At 35.6% G+C, this 19,023-nt stretch overlaps 3 protein-coding genes across 3 annotated transcripts; 2 read left to right on the top strand and 1 right to left on the bottom strand.

Moving 5' to 3' along the window:
- The first annotated feature begins 4,569 nt into the window (after positions 1 to 4,569).
- On the top strand, positions 4,570 to 8,472 carry LOC121236828 (putative E3 ubiquitin-protein ligase UBR7). The gene is given in 8 exon segments (XM_041133299.1): positions 4,570 to 4,809; positions 4,931 to 5,091; positions 5,850 to 5,868; positions 5,871 to 6,007; positions 6,651 to 6,682; positions 6,684 to 6,897; positions 7,210 to 7,878; positions 8,045 to 8,472. Coding segments are annotated over 7 exon segments (1,242 nt in total). The 5' UTR covers positions 4,570 to 4,809; positions 4,931 to 5,010; the 3' UTR covers positions 8,135 to 8,472.
- Positions 8,473 to 11,447: 2,975 nt separating this feature from the next.
- Positions 11,448 to 12,117, top strand: LOC121236827. Its single transcript, XM_041133298.1, has one exon. It carries the CDS (start codon positions 11,577 to 11,579, stop codon positions 11,907 to 11,909), a length of 333 nt encoding a protein of 110 aa, XP_040989232.1. The 5' UTR covers positions 11,448 to 11,576; the 3' UTR covers positions 11,910 to 12,117.
- Positions 12,118 to 14,843: 2,726 nt separating this feature from the next.
- Positions 14,844 to 15,320, bottom strand: LOC121236667. The gene has a single exon (XM_041133102.1). The coding sequence runs from the start codon at positions 15,318 to 15,320 to the stop codon at positions 14,844 to 14,846; it is 477 nt and encodes a 158-aa protein (XP_040989036.1).
- Positions 15,321 to 19,023: the final 3,703 nt, after the last annotated feature.

Below are 19,023 nucleotides of genomic sequence, written 5' to 3'. Positions count from 1 at the left end.
TTAGAGGGGATTCAGATCTCCAGGAATGCTCCTACTTTTAATCATTTAATGTTTGCAGATGACAGTGTATTGTTTTGCAAGGCTACCTTACAAACTAACTTGAATATAATGCATCTACTAAATATCTATGAAAAGGCCTCTGGGTAGAAGGTGAATAAGGAAAAGACTTCCATGGTATTCAGCAAAAATGTCATTCCTAATCAACAAGCAAAGATCATGCAGTTGTGGGGAGTGATATAATACCAAAATTATGACAAGTATCTGGGGCTCCCTTCCATGGTGGGTAGAGGGAAATATCAAATTTTTTCTCAGCTTAAAAATAAGGTATAGCAGAAACTTCAAGAGTGGAAGGAGAAGATTCTATCTCAAGGGAGGAAAGAGGTACTTATCAAGGCTGTAGCCATGTTTATTCCCATATACACAATGAGTTGCTTTAAACTTCCTTCCTCTCTATGCATTGAATTGGAAAGCCTGATTATCAAATTTTGGGTGGAGACAAAAGAGAGAGGAGAATAAAATTAGGTGGGTTAGCTGGAGGAAAATGTGTGAATCAAAGGTAAATGGTGGTATGGGGTTTAAAGACTTGAAAACTTTCAACTTAGCACTCTTAGCAAAGCAGGGATGGAGGATTCTTAAAGAGGAGGACTCACTGCTTCATAGGCTTTTCAAGGCTAAGTATTTCCCCTCTTCGAATTTTAAAGATTTCAAGCTAGGAGCAGCTCCTTCTTATGTGTGGAGAGGTATTTGGGAAGCAAAGAGTTTGCTGTTACAAGGGTGCAGATGGAGGGTAAGAGATGGAAAAACCATTAATATATGGTCTGACTATTGGTTGCCAAAGCATAGGTTAATCCCAATTTCAGATTCTATTGCTCAAACCCAATTGAACTGGATAGTTGCAGCCTGATAGATGAACACACAAGATGGTGGAATTTGGAGAAGGTACGAATAATCTTACCTCAAAGAGAAGCTTATGAGGTTCTGAACATAATGTTACCTGCTGATAGCTGACCTGACAACATGGTGTGGGACCAAGACTCTAATGGACAGTTTAGTATCATGAGTGCTTACAGACTATTCATGTCCTTGGGTGAAGAAAGGCAGCTCGGTGAGGTTTCATATAGAGAGGAGCAAAGGAGATGGTGGAGGAAGATTTGGGAGATGAAAGTTTCTAACAAAATAAAGATCTTTCTTGGAGGGTGTGTAAGAATGGGCTACCAACTCTGAAAAATTTCAAGCAAAAAAGGTGGTGGGTGATGCCAAATGCAGATGGTGTAAGGTGGAAGAGGAGCACATTAATCATGCTCTACTATACTGCTCAAGTTTCAAAGAAGTTCTGCAGGCACAACTTAGTTTTTTGCAAGAGTTTCAAGTTTAGATTGATTTTCTGCAGATTATGGCTCACTTGATCAGAAGGAATCAACAAGGTGAATTTGGGAAGCTATTCCTATGTGCTTGGGGCATGTGGTATAGAAGAAATCAGTTTCTTTATGAGAATAAGAGCTTAAATCCAAAAGAAGCCTTGGACTATGCATTGACAAGATACAATGAGTTTATGTCTGCAGTAGACGAGCAGAAAAGAGGACACAAACTAGAAGCCCCCACCTTCGGGTGTATTGAAATTGAACATAGATGGTGCTATCTTCCATGATCATTGTAGATCAGGTGCAAGTATGGTTCTTCGAGATGAGGGTGGCAAGGTGATCTTCACATCAAGCAAACCAGAACATGAGGTCAATGATCCTATGGAGATTGAACTATTGGCTGTGTTGAGGGGGCTTTAGATTTGTCTTCCTTTGGGTATTGATGATCTTCAAGTTGAATGTGATTTCATGTTGGTAGTTCAAGAGCTAAACAAAGAGCAAGAATCTATGTCTATATCGGGGAGCTTGATTCAGGAGATAAGGAGATTGGTTTTAAGATTTCCAAAAGTTACAATACACCATAGAGGCCGAATGGCCAATACTGTAGCCCATTGTTTGGCACGACATTCATGGCATGTAGATGATCTAGTGATTTGGTGGGACTCTTTCTCAGATTTTGTTTCCCCAGTCATTTGGCATGATGCAATGATGTAATATCTTTTTGAGGAATAAAATAGTTAAGCATTGTTTATCAAATAATAATAATAATAATAATGGAAAATACTAAATATACTTAAGAAAAACTTACAGAAAACTTATTTCTCTTCATGTCAGTTATTGATAGACTGAAAATCATAAAATTTGAATTTCAAAAGAAAGCTAACCAAATAAGTCTTGTAATAAAACTATAAGTATATGTAGCACTACTCTTAATTAATTATAAATATGTTTAAGTTCTTGGCCTAACTTGTCTTTCATTTATTGTCAACAACAATTGAGTACTTGTGTTGTGATACTTGAGTTTCAATATATAAAACTCCCTTGATCATGTGTTTCGCCTTACAATTATTAATTCTCCCATACGTATAGAGTGACAAACAATGTCTTCAGCAAGGAAAAATGGTGAAATGGAGATTGGCCATTGGGTCACATTCGCTATTTAGCCACTCGTCTATGCATTTTAACTAGCAAGGGAAATATATGGTGAGAAAGTGATTGGTCATGGATGTGAAGCAAGGTGCACGCTGTCATTGGGCTTGGGTAGGGCATCATTGGATCTCACCAAACGAAGTCTTTGGTTATGGTTCTATTCTAGGTCCGTTGCAACAAGCTAGTCCTAGCAGTGTGATTTAGGTTATGTTTGATTGTTGAATCAAACTTAACTCATTTCAAATTAATTATTGATGGAGACTCACTACATTTCTAACTTTTCATAAAAAAATTAAATTTGTCCCAACCTATTTCATATATTTTAATCTAAAAAATTAAAATCATTTCAATCTAAAAAAGTTAAATATCATCTCAATGAGACCCACAAAATATTAATATTCATAACTTAATTCAACTCATCTTAACATCCAAACGTAGCATGTAGCTAGCCTATATACGTCGGAGAAGCTTGCCTAAAAAACCTATGTTAATTTGGAGATAATTCTTTGAAGAACATTTACAGACTAAAAATCATGACAAACTCATATGTGATCAGCAATGCTGTTAATTACTCACATTAATGTGATATATTTTAGAGAGAAATGATATTTACAGTCATAGAGTACATAAGCATTGTGTACTTCTTTTGAAAAAATTGAATAAATATGAGATTCACAAAAAAATAATTTTTTAATAGTATACCTCACATTTTTTCAAAAAGAGTGCATGACACTTGCACAACCTATGATCTATCTCTTGCATTATTTTATTTTAATAAATTGTGGGTTAATAATAAGACAGTCCAAACTTGACATTTTAAGTTATATGTGGAATGGATAACCCACCCCCTCAACCCGGTACGCTAAATCTAACAAGAAATAAGAAGCCCGTCTCACAGCCTAGAGATCCATTCAACCCTTCCAAGAGACTCTTGAATTGGTGAAAACAGGGATCGAGGAAATATGATGAAGTTCCGACAAGAGTTGACAAAGCCAAGCATCGTCGACACAGACCTAGAGATTGCCAACATATCAGTCAGAGACCCACGCCGCATTAATTACCATTATCTGGTACTCTATGTCGCATTAAATGCTCCAAGCACGCCCTAGGCACTCAAGAGTTACGGTTATTGGAGGACGTGTGGGAGAAGCAACCATCACCCATGTCCTGAGAAGGGAAAATGCAGGTGCCGCCGACACGGGCCGAAAGGTCATCGACGTATCTGTAAATGCCGCATTAATTACTTTTTTCTGGTACGCTACGTCACATTAAATGCTTTCGATGGTTGGAGTATGAAGGTGATGGGATTGCCCTTGATGATGCGTGCAAGTTGCTTCCCTATACCTTGTATAAAAGCGGACTGCCAGGTACATACTAAGGTAAAAACTCCTTAGAAAAAACTGACTTAGGCATCGAAGGGTCTCCAGACCACTCCTGAGCCATCTCTAAATTGAACTTGTGCAGAAATGAAGCTAACCCTTGATTGTTCGAGGAGATCCAGCTGCGCATGTGAAACACGTCCAAAACAATATGATTAAAAATAACATAATTAAAAATAAAGAATTGCATTTCTCACATAAACAACATGTGAGCTGCCCCCAAAAAAAAAAAAAAAAACTTAGGGTGCGTTTGAATATTGAAGTGAGTTGAGTTAATAAAATATTATTAGAATATTATTTATTATTATTATTGTTTTGAGATTTGAAAAAGTTGAATTGTTTATTATATTTTGTGCTGAAATTTAAAAAAATTGTAATGATGAGTTGAAATGAGTTGAGATTAATTATGTTTCCCAACGAAGCCTTAGTGAGCTCAATCATGCGCATAATTTCGAGTAGGAACATGCTAAATCAAGTCAATAATTATGAAAATTGAAAATTTATTTGATAATTTCAGCATATTTAAAAAGAGTAATATTATATATAGTTGTAACGTAAGTAAGTGTCGTACAATCACTTAAAAAAAAAAGAGATATATTATTAAAAAATTAAATTTTTTTCATATAATTTTCATATCTATTCTATTTTTTCAAAAAGAAAAAACCGTTCGCATTTGGAGGGAACGGATTATACGCATTCGATTTTGTGAATCGCAGCAACTCATTAGAATCGGCAAGCTCCCAGGCCAGAACTGCAGGGGTCTCGATATGGCGGGAAAATGTCCCTATAGTGAAGAGTCCCTGTCACAATTAAACCTTAACGCTTCTTTGACCCCCCTCTTTCTCTGCCTGAAACGCTTTCCCCTTCTTCAATCCCATCCACCTGTGATTGCCCTAGAAATATCTTAGCCGCAGCGTCAGGTTCGTTTCTTCGAAATTTCTCTTTCCTTTTCGTCCAATCTAGGGTTTCCTTTTCTAGAGCACCCAAAACTTCCCATTGTCGACAATTTCTTTCATCAGTATTGGTTCTTTTTGTTCTCAGTGAATCTCAGGTACGGAGCGTAATAATTGTTCACCAACGGGTAGCGGATTCTGCCTAAGGTTATATAGTTTGGTGGGAAAATGGCGGATGCGTTTGAAGATGAACCCGAGCAAACTGTTTCGATCCGAGATTACCTTAAAGGAGTGGAGGAACAAGAGCTGGTCTGCTTCTTTCTTATATATAATTTGGCGTTTTTTTTTTACCCAGTGTATTGATATACTCGTTTGGTTGCTATAGAACTGACAAAAAGATATTAATTTAGGATTCTGAATTGCATATATTTTGTTTTGTTTTAGGTTTGCATCAAGTTTGTGATGGTCAATTTCACCTAAGAAAACATACCATTCAAGTTGTTGTGCATTGGTTGAGATCTTCTATAAGAACCTTAATTTTTTTTTTTTGTATTCACGCAAATATCGAAGGTTGACAAAATTCATTACACTAGGGCCTTTTAAACCAATAGGGTAGAATCTATAATTTCCGACCATGCCTCATGGGGATGTCAGCGTTCCTACCCTTTTCAGGTTCATCTTCTTGTTTGTTTCAAATGTAGATTGCATTGATGCCTTGGCATTATAAGAGACAATGTTTGAAACATATATATATATATAGACACACACACACACACACACACACACACACACTTTGGCCATGTGAAGTAGTTTCAGTTTGTTTTCCTTAATATGTTTATCTCATTTTAGCTCAATATGTATAAATCTATAACTAAATCACACTGGGTCTCAGTTCTGTTGTAAGTTGCAATTATTTTTCCATTGTCCATCTTCTGTTCCAGTCACCCTCCCCTTATATTCTAAAATATTGTTGGCGTTTTATTGACATTATTAATGTTTTGTACTTGTACATTTTTTTGTGCTTAAGCTAATGGGTTATTTGTATGTCTCTAATTTGTGACACATAGGAAGCAGACCTGGTTTTGGGGCTGATGAAGGCAATGAATGTACTTATACCAATGGTTATATAAAGAGACAGGCAGTGTTTTCATGTCTGACTTGTACCCCAGAGGGAAATGCCGGAGTTTGCACAGCTTGCTCCTTGTCTTGCCATGATTGTCACGAGGTATTCCGACTACAATCTTTTCAGCGTGGAGGACTTAACTTTTGAGTAAATGATAAACTCCTAACTAGTTGGTACTGATTGCTTACTTACATGAACTTTTTTTTTTTTTTTTTTAATGAACTGAGTTGTGTGAACAATTTTTATTGTGAATGGGAGTATAATGATTTAATAGCCAAGCAAAATGATAGATTTAATGCATGTGTGTAGAGGGATCAATTCTTTTTACTTTTCTATTCTTTCTAAAAGTGTAGATGTTTCTATCTCCATGATGTGAGCTGTAGTTTGCATTTCATTCGAACTAGAGTCTTACACAGTCCTTTAGGGGATCTAATGTAACTGCTTTCTTGTTTTTTAAGAAGCATGGTGGTTTTCCGACATATGTTCGAACCCCCATTTCTTTTTTTTGCATACATGGGATTTTGTATTAAAAGGGGTCATTTTTTAACTTTAATCGAAACTATGGTTGTTCTTAGTTTGGAATGGTTGCTATGGTGGATTCCAAATTCAGCATTCTATCAGGTTGTCAGATGGTTCATGGAAATTATATCTGTCGTGCTAGGAACTCATGTCTCCATCATGCTTATTGTCTGAATTTTTAATATTAATGTTAACTGAGTATGACTGATTTTTCTACTTGAACCAGACTGTGGAGCTGTGGACCAAGAGAAACTTTAGGTGGAAATTCAAAATTTGGGGATTTCTTCTGCAAGCTTTTTCCAAATAAGGATATAGAGAATGCTGAGAATATGTATAATCATAACTTCAGAGGCTCATATTGCACTTGTGGTAGGCCTGATCCTGATGTTGAAGAGCCAGTAGAGATGATACAGTGCTGCTTTTGTGAGGACTGGTTTCGTGAGGAGCATTTTGGTCTTGAGACTTCTAATGAGGTCGTTAGCGGTACCTTCACAATGGCTCTCAAGTTTCCCCCCTTTTTCTTTGTTCTTATTATGTTTAATGCATCACGCCATGTTTGCATGGTGAGGATACTATACATTGCTATAATAATAGTATAATACAAGGCCTTGGCCTTTATTGGCAACCGTAAATTTTTCAAAACTTCTCACCTTTTTTGGTGAAATAAATTCTGAGCTCCATCCAAACATCTGTTACACCCAAAAAACAAAAAAATATCCCTCAAAAGTAATTTTCATCTAATCGCAATTGCTTGGTTCTTCACCTATCTTTCTGCCATACTACAGGTTCCAGGAGATGAGGAAAGTGAACCTCTGTATGAGGATTTTATATGTAGGACCTGCTCAACCAGTTTTTTGTTTCTGGGACTATATCCTCAGTCCATATGGGCAGCAGGGAGACAGTGTGATGTTACCCTTGATGCCGATAAGCATAAGAATGTAATAGAAGATACATCTGCAGCTTGTGGATCTGGAAAAGTAGGGAATGATGTTGATGCTCATAATAATCCTAAAATAGATCATTCTAACGCTAATTCTGAGTCTGCATCTAATGTGAACGGTTTGTCTCTTGGAGAAGATTCTCAGAAGAAGGTGGTTTCAAATCAATGTGTAAAAGATGCCAGTACACATCCCGCTTGTGTTCTTGGAGTTAACCTGGAGGCTGCTTCTCCTGATTTAGACGGTAGACCACTTTTTCTTTCAAAAAACTGGCGTGATGTCCTTTGCAGATGTGAAAAGTGCCTGGTTGTTTACAAACAGAAGTGTATTGCTTTTCTGCTGGACAAGGAGGACTCAATTGTAGAGTACGAGAAAATGGCAACACAGAAGAGGAAAGAGAAGTTGCTGCAACAGGAGGGCGCGGAGCTAAGTTTATTTGATAAACTTGGTCATATACAGAAAATGGAGATTCTAAGTGGCATAGCTGATATGAAGGATGAGATTCGTGGTTTCCTGGTATGCTCTTGATTGTGACTTCTTAATGGCCTATGTACTGTTTTATAAAGCAGACTGGGGAAAGGGAAGGCATGGAAGTTGGCCTTCTGGCTGTTTTATTTTTTTAAGGTACTGCGCTCACATGATCTGCATTTTTATTTATCTTTTCCTTCTCTTTCCTTTTCAGGAGTCATTTGACTCATCAAAATCAATCACAGCTGCTGATGTCCACCAGGTGTTTGAGAATCTTGCATAGAAGCGCCGCCGCATAGAGTGAGTTTTTTGTTGGAGTTTTACTGCAGTTGCATGCACGTGAACCTTAAACTTCCCAGTTGACCATAGAGCCTTCCAGGTTCAGAATACATGCACGACATGGCTTTTAGGCCGTTCTAAGTTAGAATACTGCTACCATCGTTAACTGCTCTGACGTGTAAAATTATTTGTTTATGAACTTCAAAATGTAATTGGGCAGTTTCTTGTGAACTGCTCTAGATGCTCTGTTCTAGAGACGAGTGGATCCTTTTGTACAGTGATGTGCTGCAATTCACATGAACGTCTGATCCTTGGGTCCTAGCCACTGGCAGAAGTATGTTATGGAAACCGTACTTACATAAACACGTCCCATATTCGACATGGAAGATATAATTTACTGTGCTTATTGCAAAGCCTAGCTCTTGGTTTTCTTGTCATTACTTGTGCTTTCTGTTTGATTTGAGATTCCCATGGTTACCTGGAAATTACATTTACGGGACGTTACAGGTCTTGATAGTGCTTCCTGACCAGTGAGGAATCTTGTGGGATCTACATGATTAATATGGGACATTTCTTCCTTCTTTGTCTTTCCATACCATGCTGGCCGATGTTATACTGAAGAAATGATTTCTCCTGGTAAAGCATATACTCGATGAATATAATCTATATATGTGCTTAAATTGGCCAGACCAAATACTGAATAAGAAAACATTAGTTAAATTTATACCGAGGAAATTATTAGTCTGAAAATCTTCTCCAATATTATCCATCTAGAGCACTCCTAATGGCTCTTGCAAAATACACTTTCTTTGAAATATAAAGAAAGATGATTAAAATTTTTTTCCATTAGATCATCTATTTTATTTCTATTTTACATTCAGTTACAGTAAATCTTCTACATGAGTACATGTAAGGGTAACTATTCATTCCTCTAAACAATTTTTTATTATTTCTCTCTCATTACATCGTCTTTCCTTTTTATCTTTTTTTCATTTTAACCATTTTATCACTTTTGCATAGACCCTACTCTATTATCTCTCATATACTCTCTAGCACTCCGTTTATAGTCCTTTCAACTTGTATGCATGCAGAAATTTTGATATTGTTAATAATAAAGGCAGGTATTTTTTTATTTTATTGTTTTACTCTTTTTTTAAGTAATCTAAAATATTACATTGTACATAAAGAAATATTGCAAATATTGCAAATATATGATGTAAAGAGAAATATTTGAAATATATGCTGTGTGGAGAATATAATATTTGAAATAAATAAAAAAAATTAAAAAGTATAATATTTAAATGATATAAAGAAAAAACAGATAAGTTGATGTATGACGTATTGTAAAAGTCAGTATATAAAATAGAAAAAATAGATTTTGGTAATGTATTTTAAAGGATAGGATAAAGAAGCCATTAAGAATGTTCTAATTAAATTTGAAAAACTTCTACAATGCTAAACTTTAAAATGTTAAGGCTTTGATGGAATTAGTAAAGAGAAATGATATTTGTAGTCATAAAGTGCACAAACGTCGCGTAATCATTTTAAAAAAATGAATAAATATGGGATACATATAAAAAAATTATTTCTTTTTAATAGTAAATCTTATTCTTTTTCAAATTGATTGCGTGATGCCTATGTACTCCATGACTGCATGTAACATTACTCATCAATAAAAATATTTTAATACAAATACAAAATAAAAAATAAAATAATGTTGTAGGGTTCGCTAAATCCAAGGTTCCGATTTCCTAATTTGGACCCAGAACCCTCTCAATGTGAAATGGAACCGTCGACTAATCAACTACCTTTTAAACTTCCTTTAACAAGTAAGGACAAGAGTAGGTTGTTGCTGCCATTGAAAATGGAAAAGTTTCTGTGTCCATGCATTCCACCAGTTTCGAGGTTGAAAATTTTAATAAAAACTAGTCTTTTTCCTACCTAAACTTGGAAGATTGTCGAGTTCCACCGATCTTTGAGGGCGATATAGTTTTATTTTTATTTTTATTATTATTTAAAAGCAACATGATATTATTGATTACTGTGATCAATATTTGTTTTTGTACCAATATTCGTCTGTTGGTCACTTTTACAACCTTACAATTTCGGCTTTATCTTCTTAATCTTTTTGTGCACAGAATCATCATTTGTCGTCATAATAACATCGATTCCATGCTCTGTCTTGCGCGCACTAGCTATGTTAAGTTCTGTTATAAACTTAACTGAAGACACAAGAGAAGCGAATGGGCGCGCAAGTTCATGCTGTTCCACAATGGGCAGTGAAAGAAGATCTGTATGGCTAGCTGCATGGTGTTAAAATGATCCCTAACCATGTAATTAAATGGGATGAAGTAACTGATCCTCCATCATGTAAAATTGTTTTCTGGCAAAATATAGTTGATCAAGTTTACTTAGCCAAAAAAAAAAAAAAAAAAAACTCTGAAAACACAAGAGGTACTGTCTGATCATTCATCGAGAGGTCAGATGATCAAGAAAAATAGATCGGGCCTGTTTACCGTTTGGGGGTACTCGACTATAGAGGTAATCATGATATGAGGAAGTTTGGGCGCAGGGGGGACCTTGTCAAGAAAGATGTTTTTTCTAGACTTTTTCTTTTTCTATAATAATTGTGACCCTTCAAAAAACTACTACAATGAAATTTGGCTCCCTGAGTATAATTTCTAGCTAGATTCTAGTCTAGCTGGTTGTAATTCTAGCTAGTATAATATGCAATAAGATCCTCCTAAAGGGGAACCAGTCAAGACGAACTCGTCAAACTCTAGATCATGGAGGGGCCGAAGAAAGACACAAGTATAAGAAAAAAGTGTAGAAAAGTGATTTTTTTTCTAGGGAATATGTAAAGTATAAGCTTGCTTTGCTTAATTTTCCTCTGCTTACTTTTGAACTTTTATCTGTCACCCAACAAAATGAGAGGGAATTAGTCTAAAGGAAAATTTGACATTCATGAGGATATATTTGGATGCAGCCAGATATACATACTTTAGTCTGCCTTTTGATTTTTTTTCCTCTTAAAGTCTACAAGTAAATCCTTTTTTTGATGTCGTTTAAAGTTATCAACGTACGTAGTAGTAGCTGTGACTTTGAGGGCAGGCATGGGAGACATTTTGGTGTCATGTCATGACCTAAATTAATTTGTCTTAGCTAGGGTGGCACACATGGACACTATCACTAAAACATAGGGGACGCGTTTTGTCACACATGAATGAAACAAAGCTAATGATTTTCAAGTTATTATTGCTATATGTTATTAATAGACGTACGTAGTAGTGGTGGTAGTAATATTTTAGCACTATAAATATATATATGTTTGCTTTCCCCTACTCTATCTCGTATCTCCCATCTTATATACATTAGTTGAAACGTCAAAAAAAAAACAAGCTTTTCTGTTAGCTAGAGTGGTTTTCAGGATCCCAGAACGGTATTCTGGACGAATTAGATCCAAAATTATGGGAAACTGCATGAAGACATGCACGCAGAGGCTACAAGCAGAGGAAATGCAGCAGCAGCAGCAGGAGGAATATGAGAGAGAGAGAGCAAGTGGGTTTGTGCAGGAAAGTAATTTTGGGAAAGGTGCCATAAGGGTTAAGATTGTGCTGACAAAGGAAGAGCTGGAGTGGTTCATTCTACAGCTGAATGATAAAGAAGGAAAGAAGCTGGCCATGGAAGATGTTTTCATTGAGATTGAAAGAGGAAGATCAGGATCAAGAGTTGAGGGATGGAAGCCTTCTTTGGAAAGTATCATGGAGAGCCCTGAATTGCTTGAGATGGACAGATCATGATCAAGGCCGTTTTGTTCAAATATATTATTTCAGCCTTTGTTTCTTCTTTCCCTCCTTCAGTTTGATGTGGGTTATGATCCAAACTTGTAATTAAATTTTCTTCTTAGCTAGAGGACATACATATATATAGTGGTTGACATGGATGTTTTGAGTACCTTAACCGAGATGATCTCTTTTTCTTCATGTTCGAATTTAGTTCCCCATTCTCTTTGATCTTCCTTCCTCTCAAAAAATGCGTGTAGGAAATTAGTATGAATGTGCATATAAAATGTTTAGTTGTTTTAATAATCAGGAAATTGATCTGATGCCTTCAATATACACAATATATTGATACTCATTCTATGGAATATTCAAATGTGCAGTGCTTTCAGGTATGGAATCAGTTGCATTCTCATGAGAACCAACTACCTTGATAGATAGTACCAGTAAATCATGTATATGCGTTTCTCCAACTACATTTGGACTTTTACTTCAAAAGTAATAGTCAAGATTAATTATGAGTAGATATCATCGATCGCAAAAGTATTATAAGAAAAACGAACATTTATGACGAGTTATTTGCAAAGAGAATAAACTTATTTTATAAAAAATAACTGGTAGCAAGCAAGTAATTTTTTTATAATAATAGTGATAATTTCTCATTTTCATGTAATTTCAGATCTCATTCACTACCTTCCTATACTTAATCTCGGATATTACTCGTTATCATTGGGATCGAGTTCCACATGAATTCCTCCAACTGATCATGATGCTACAACCAATTAATTGTTAGAAAGCAAAATTGACCCAAACTGAAAGTCTACATACGTAAATTATGGCGCATTTCCATGAATCTATTGAAAATAACGCATGCCACCCTCCATGAATCTGACAATACTAACCATGGCTAACTAATTCTAAGCAGAAAATTGCCCTAATACTTTTGAAATGTGGGGTTTAATATATTAAAAATGAGTTGTACAGTTTATATAGTGTATGCAAATCCCGCACAATCTTTTTGAAAAAAAAAAAAAAAGATCACGCTTGAGACTTACATAAAGCATTCTGTTTTTTTCATTATGGATTCTATTTATTTTCTAAGAAATTGCGTGAGATTTGTATATATTAAGACTGTATCTAATATTAGTCTAATATACTAATTATGAAATTGAAGCTTGAAATTGCATGTGAGGTGAGATGCATGGCCGTACTGACTATTCTAGCATATTGAAGTTTTTTTAGTATATCCCAAGACTACATCTTGCATATTAAACTTTTTTTTTTCATCGTTACTTCTCTTTTATACGGCATATATAATTTGAGATTTTTGGGTGGTAATGATTTTTCTAATTAATTCCGACTCTTCTTCTAGTATGATATGCAATTTGTCAACCTGATTTAGCACGTAATAAGGACAAGAGTAGGTTCTTGCTCACATAGGGGAAAAAAGAAGAAGAAAAACATACAGAAAGATCGTTTTCATGTGCCGCACACTTAAAAAATTAGGAGCCTATCGAGAGTCAACATGATCAGTTGTCAGTAAAATTAATAATCCCGCAATATGCGGGGCATTGAAGTACTATAGTTTGTTAAGAAAATGATATTTGCAGTTGTAGAATGTGCATACATTGCATAATTTTTTTGAAAAAAATAAATAAATACAGATCTACATGAAAAAATTAATTTTTTTAATAATAGGTCACACTCTTTTTTAAAACAATTGTGTATATAATTTTCTCCTAAATTTTACTCATCTTTAAAAAACCTTTTACATCCAATTCTCTATCATTTCTCTATTCTATTAATTTTTTTTTATTCTTTCTTTATTATTATTTCTACTATTTTATTTCTACATCTTTAACTAGTCCCTATAAAATATATATAAAAAGTGATTTATGAGATGAATAGCTTCCCAAATACAGAGAGCCACTGTTTATAACCTAAACATTTTCCTTAAAATGAAAAATCGGATGTAGCATGTATTTGAAAAAAACTCCAAATATAAACCCTATAATTGAGAGAAAATGATGCTTTTAAGCAATCGGATGGGAATGCTGTTAAGTTAACCCATCAGCTAGGCCCAAGTATAAATGAGCAACAATTTATCAAAAAATATAAGGAAAAACCCAAAACATAAATCTGTAATCTGTTTTGACTGGAATAGGAGATCAGGGACGTCAATCGGTCAGTAAGACATGCAATCACGCTGATAATCATTAAAAGGTCATGAGGTCATGAGTGGTTAAATTCCTCCTACAATCGGCTTCAACTGTCTTTTTGTCCCTCATACTGCCGTGATTGTATCCTTGACAAGCCTTTCATATCACAATGGGGATCAAGGCCGTATGTGTTTAGTGGAAGAAAACATGACCATTATTTAGAGGCTCCACCAATTAATTGTGTTTAGAACATCAACTTAACTTTAACTGATCTTAAATCAATTATTAATAACATACATTTTTTTTTAATTTTTCATAAAAAAGTTATACACATCTTAATTTATTTTATACATTTTAATATAAAAATTAAATACATCTCAATTTAAAAAAATTAAACTCATCTTAATAAAATTTATAAAATATTATTATTTACAACTCAATTCAATTCATATAATCCATGGCAGAGTAACCCCCAATCAAAACGGAGAGAGGACAAGGTGAAAAGGGAATGGATTAATTAAGCACACGAATAGTACTATTCATCTTTTTCCACTTTAAACACGTTAATTTGGGTAAGGCTTATGCCCAATATCTATTGGGACTGGATATCGTACTGTTCCATCCTCCTACGCTTTTGGGATCTGTATTCACTCGTGCCAAAAAAAAAAAGAAAAAAAAAAAGAAAAACGAAAACGAAAACGAAAAAGGAAAAAGAAAGTTTCTATGTAGTTCTTCCAAAAGAATTGCGAATACATTAAAACCACAAAAATGGGTATTGATAAGATACTACTTGTATTTAATTCTCATCATCAGTTTCTTCCGGAATGCTCTTAAGCACTGGATCAAGGCCGATGGTGTCAAGGGACACAACACGAACACGATTTTTTGGTATTTGAACAAGCTCAGTCGCTACGTCTTTGAATTCAAGTAACCCTCCATCTCTGCACCTGGATAAAAGTCGAGCTGCTTCCTCCTTTGTCATCCTGACTTTTACTCTAATCACCCCTTTTTTGTCAACATGAGTACTAGTACTACTGCTGCCATGGCGGCCTCCTCGTCTTTCAGAATCCTTCCCATCTTGATCTCCTGGAAGCAATGGAACTTTTGAATCTGCAACAGTACTACGATCTCTGCAACTCTTCCCTGGCTTCTTTCTTGACGCCTTCTTGTCTAACTCATCTCTGTATATGGTTTTTGCGTTAACGCTGGATTTCCATGGTTTTAACACTTGAAGTGAGAGTTCTTCGAAGCAGGTGAGAGTGGAGTTCCACATGCTTAGAGATCAGGGCAAGAAGAGAGAGACAGAGAGAGAGAGAGAGAGAGAGAGGATGTGAGTTGGTGTATGTATAGGGTTGTGATAAGAGGAATTAGTAAAAGGAGGCAGTGCTACGGAGAATGAAGATGGATATGGCGAATTTATATGGGGAAATTGTTGCAAGTGGTCGGGAAAAAAATGTTGTGTTATCTGGTCAGGTCACAATCTGATGTTTGTTCGCGAGGGGTGAATGGTGGCCCCCAGCCCTGGGCGTGGGGTGTACGGCGTAGAGAAAGTGTTCAAAATCACTACAGCACTGATCAATGGTTGATCGTCAAAGTTTTATTAGATCTAGTTTAATTATGCAGATTAGATTAGATGAAATAGATAAAAATTAAATAAAATATTATTATAATATAATTTTTTATTTTGAGATTTAAAAAATTAAATTATTTATTATATTTTATATGAGAGTTTAAAAACTCTTATCTCATCTACCAAACCAAACTAATCTAAGGTTGAGATCACTCTATTATTATTTAATATTTTATCATTACGTTATATCTATTTTTTACTACTATACAGTATTTTATCATTTTTTTATTATTTTTTTTACTATTATTAATAAATTATTTAAAATCATCTCACTATCTAAACGTAATAAATCTTTTGTAATCTATTTAAAAATAAATAAATAAATAAATTTCATCTTAAAAAATTATGAAAATTATGATTTTTCATATTTAGATTCAACCTCTTTTTCAAAGAGACTATAAAATTTGCACATACTAAAAATATACAAATTGTTTTCCAACAGATAATAGTATATATAAGACATCGTAAGAGTATATTATTTCAGTTTTTTTTTTTTATCCAAAAAATTGATTCTTTTTTAAAAAAAGAATAAATGTGGAATCAGAATGATGGTCGTGTGCAAGGTATGGTGTCCCTGAAACAACAAAAAGACTGACCTAAGACTCAGCCTTTTGGAAAGGTAGAAGACTCATTCGAATTTGCATTTTTCAGTACGAGGTTTGTGCAACCTCAAATGACAGGCCAGCAAGAGGAGTGGCTTGTTGTGAAATATTGTATAAAACATAAATATTAACGATGGCAAATAAAGTAAAAGATAGCAAGATCAAGTATATGACGCATAATATATATAGTTTGACAAAGCCTACGTCTACAGAGCTATAAAAATTTTATTAACAGAGGAGATTATAATAACTCAATCTTAACTCATATTTTTTAGGACTTTTTGCTCTTTCACACAATATGCACTCACTTGACAATTGTTCTCTCTCAAAATATATAAAAGTCGTGTAACACAAGTCAAATATGACAAATATATAACAAATGGCATTGGAGACCCTAATTGGTAAAATCTGCATTCTTCGCTCAAGCGCACCTCAAGCGAACAAACAACTCCTTATTGGCTCGAATGAAGTGTCGAGCGAACACTAGGGTTTGTGTCTAGCTCGAGCTCACTGTAGAGCGAGACTCGAGAGAACTCACGGGTTAAGCTTCGTTCGAGCGCACATCGAGTGAACTCACAGGTTGAGCTTCATTCAAGCGCACGTCGATCACACATTAAGCAAACACATTTTTCAGCTCCAAAACAAGTCTCCACATACACCCCAACAATCTCTCACTTGGAGACTGGGTCTCCACATGCCAGTCACTATTTCCAGCCAAACCTTGTCATCTCTACAGCTTACAGATCCCGTCTTCAAGCCAAAAGATGCACTAAAGTCAAGCTCAATTTCAGTTTTTCACATACATTGCCCTTAGTCAGCACATCGACAGGGCGACTCATAACTTTCACTGCACTAGGAGTATCCGGTCTCTAATCGATCTTGACAACCTTGGCTAACTTTCTCAGGCTTTCATGAGAAACGACAAACCTGACTCCCTTTGGCTTCCTCACATGTTTCGCGCGATCAATTCTGCCTTTTTACACTCTTATATTTCCCTACACATTATTAGACACTGATGTTAAATACAAAGAGTTAGATCTTTTACTATGCGCTAAGACCAGTGTACCCTTAGTGATCTTCTAAGCCCCTTCAGAGAACGCTACTGTAAAACCGTTGTCATCAAGCTGTCCCACAGAGATCAAATTTTTCTTTAAATCTGGAACGTATTTGACTTGCTGTAAAGTCCACGTGCCCCAGTGTGATGTGCACATCACCAACTCTCATTACATCCAATGCCTCTTCATCAGTCACATATATCTTTTCAAAATCACCAACAACATAATTCTACATGATCTCTCGATGTGAGGTACTATGAAACGAAGCCCATGAATTCAACACCCAATCATTAATCAAACTGTGTACTGTAAAAAGTAAAGCATCATGTATTTATTCTGCCACTACATTCACAGCATCATCCTCAACACTTTCTTGATTCCTGCGATTTCTCTTGATGGGGCCCGGCTTGCCACAACTCCAGCACGTGATCTGTTGCCCAGATCTCGTCTTGCTCTTCCCCTTGCTCTTGGAGCTTAACCAGTCATGTTCTTTGCCCCAATTGTCAACATTCAGAGCTGATCTTGAACTCGAGAACTCACTCGAGTCTCTGCTACGTACCTCTTTAGCAAGGACTATGTCACGTATGTCGTCGTAGTTCAGTTTCGTCTTGCTGGCTAAACTACTCATAGCCATCCTCATGGCCTCTCAACTATTTGTCAACGATTCCAACAAAATCAACACTCTAATCTCATCATCAAACTCAATTTATATAGAAAACAGTTGATTTGTGATCGTATCGAATTCATTCAAGTGTTAGGCTGCAGACATACCTTCCAATATCTTCAGATTGAATAATTTCTTCATCAAGTGTATTTTATTGCTCACCAACGACTTTTCATATATACCTGACAAAGTCACCATGAGATCTATCGCAGTTCTCTCTTTGTTGACATTGTGTGCCACTGTTCTGGACAAGGTTAGCCAAACAATCCCCAGAACCTGCTGATCTAACAGGGTCCACTCAGTATCATCCATGCTCTCCAGCTTCTTTCCCAATAGTGGAAGATGGAGCCTCTTCCTATAAAAATAGTTCTTGATCTTTATCTTCCAGTACCCAAAATTAGTGCCGTCGAACTTCTTGATCCTGGATACTTTTACTTTATCTTCAGTCATCGCTCTCATTCAGATCCAACCTAGCTCTGATACCAATTTACGATGCATAATATACGTGGATCAGTAAATTGTCTACTTTCATAGAGTTGCAGAAAGTTTATTAACAGAGGAGATAACAATTACTCAATCTCAACTCACATTCTTTAGGACTTTTTGCTCTCTCACACAATATACACTCACTTGACAATTGTTCTCTCTCAAAATACGCTGAAAGTCATGCAATACAAGTCAAATATAACAAATATATAGTAAACGATGTTGAAAATCATAATTGGCAAAATCTGCATTCTTCGCTTGAGCGACGTGTCGAGCGCGCCTTGAGCGAACAACCAAATCAATATTTGGATCAACCCGGGTGTCGAGCGGGATTCAAGAAAACACTAGAGTTTGTGTCTCGCTCGAACTTAATGTCGAGCAAGACTCGAGCGAACTTACAGATTGAGCTTCGCTCGAGCGCATGTCGAGCGCATATCAAGCAAACACATTTTTCAGCTCCAAAACCAATCTCCACATACACTCTAACATGTCCTAACTTAAACTCCGATAGTTTTTTATGTTGTCTTCTTCCTACAAAT

The sequence above is a fragment of the Juglans microcarpa x Juglans regia genome, chromosome 6S (genome assembly GCF_004785595.1).
Source record: "Juglans microcarpa x Juglans regia isolate MS1-56 chromosome 6S, Jm3101_v1.0, whole genome shotgun sequence".
Taxonomy (NCBI): Eukaryota; Viridiplantae; Streptophyta; class Magnoliopsida; order Fagales; family Juglandaceae; genus Juglans; species Juglans microcarpa x Juglans regia.
The sequence above is the reverse complement of the archived record's forward strand: the minus strand, read 5'-3'. Positions and strand labels throughout refer to the sequence as shown.

What these genes read in the sequence shown, in the direction of transcription:
- LOC121236827 (XM_041133298.1), top strand. Translation starts at nt 11,577, where the DNA reads ATGGGAAACTGCATGAAGACATGCACGCAGAGGCTACAAGCAGAGGAA.
- LOC121236667 (XM_041133102.1), bottom strand. Translation starts at nt 15,320, where the DNA reads ATGTGGAACTCCACTCTCACCTGCTTCGAAGAACTCTCACTTCAAGTG.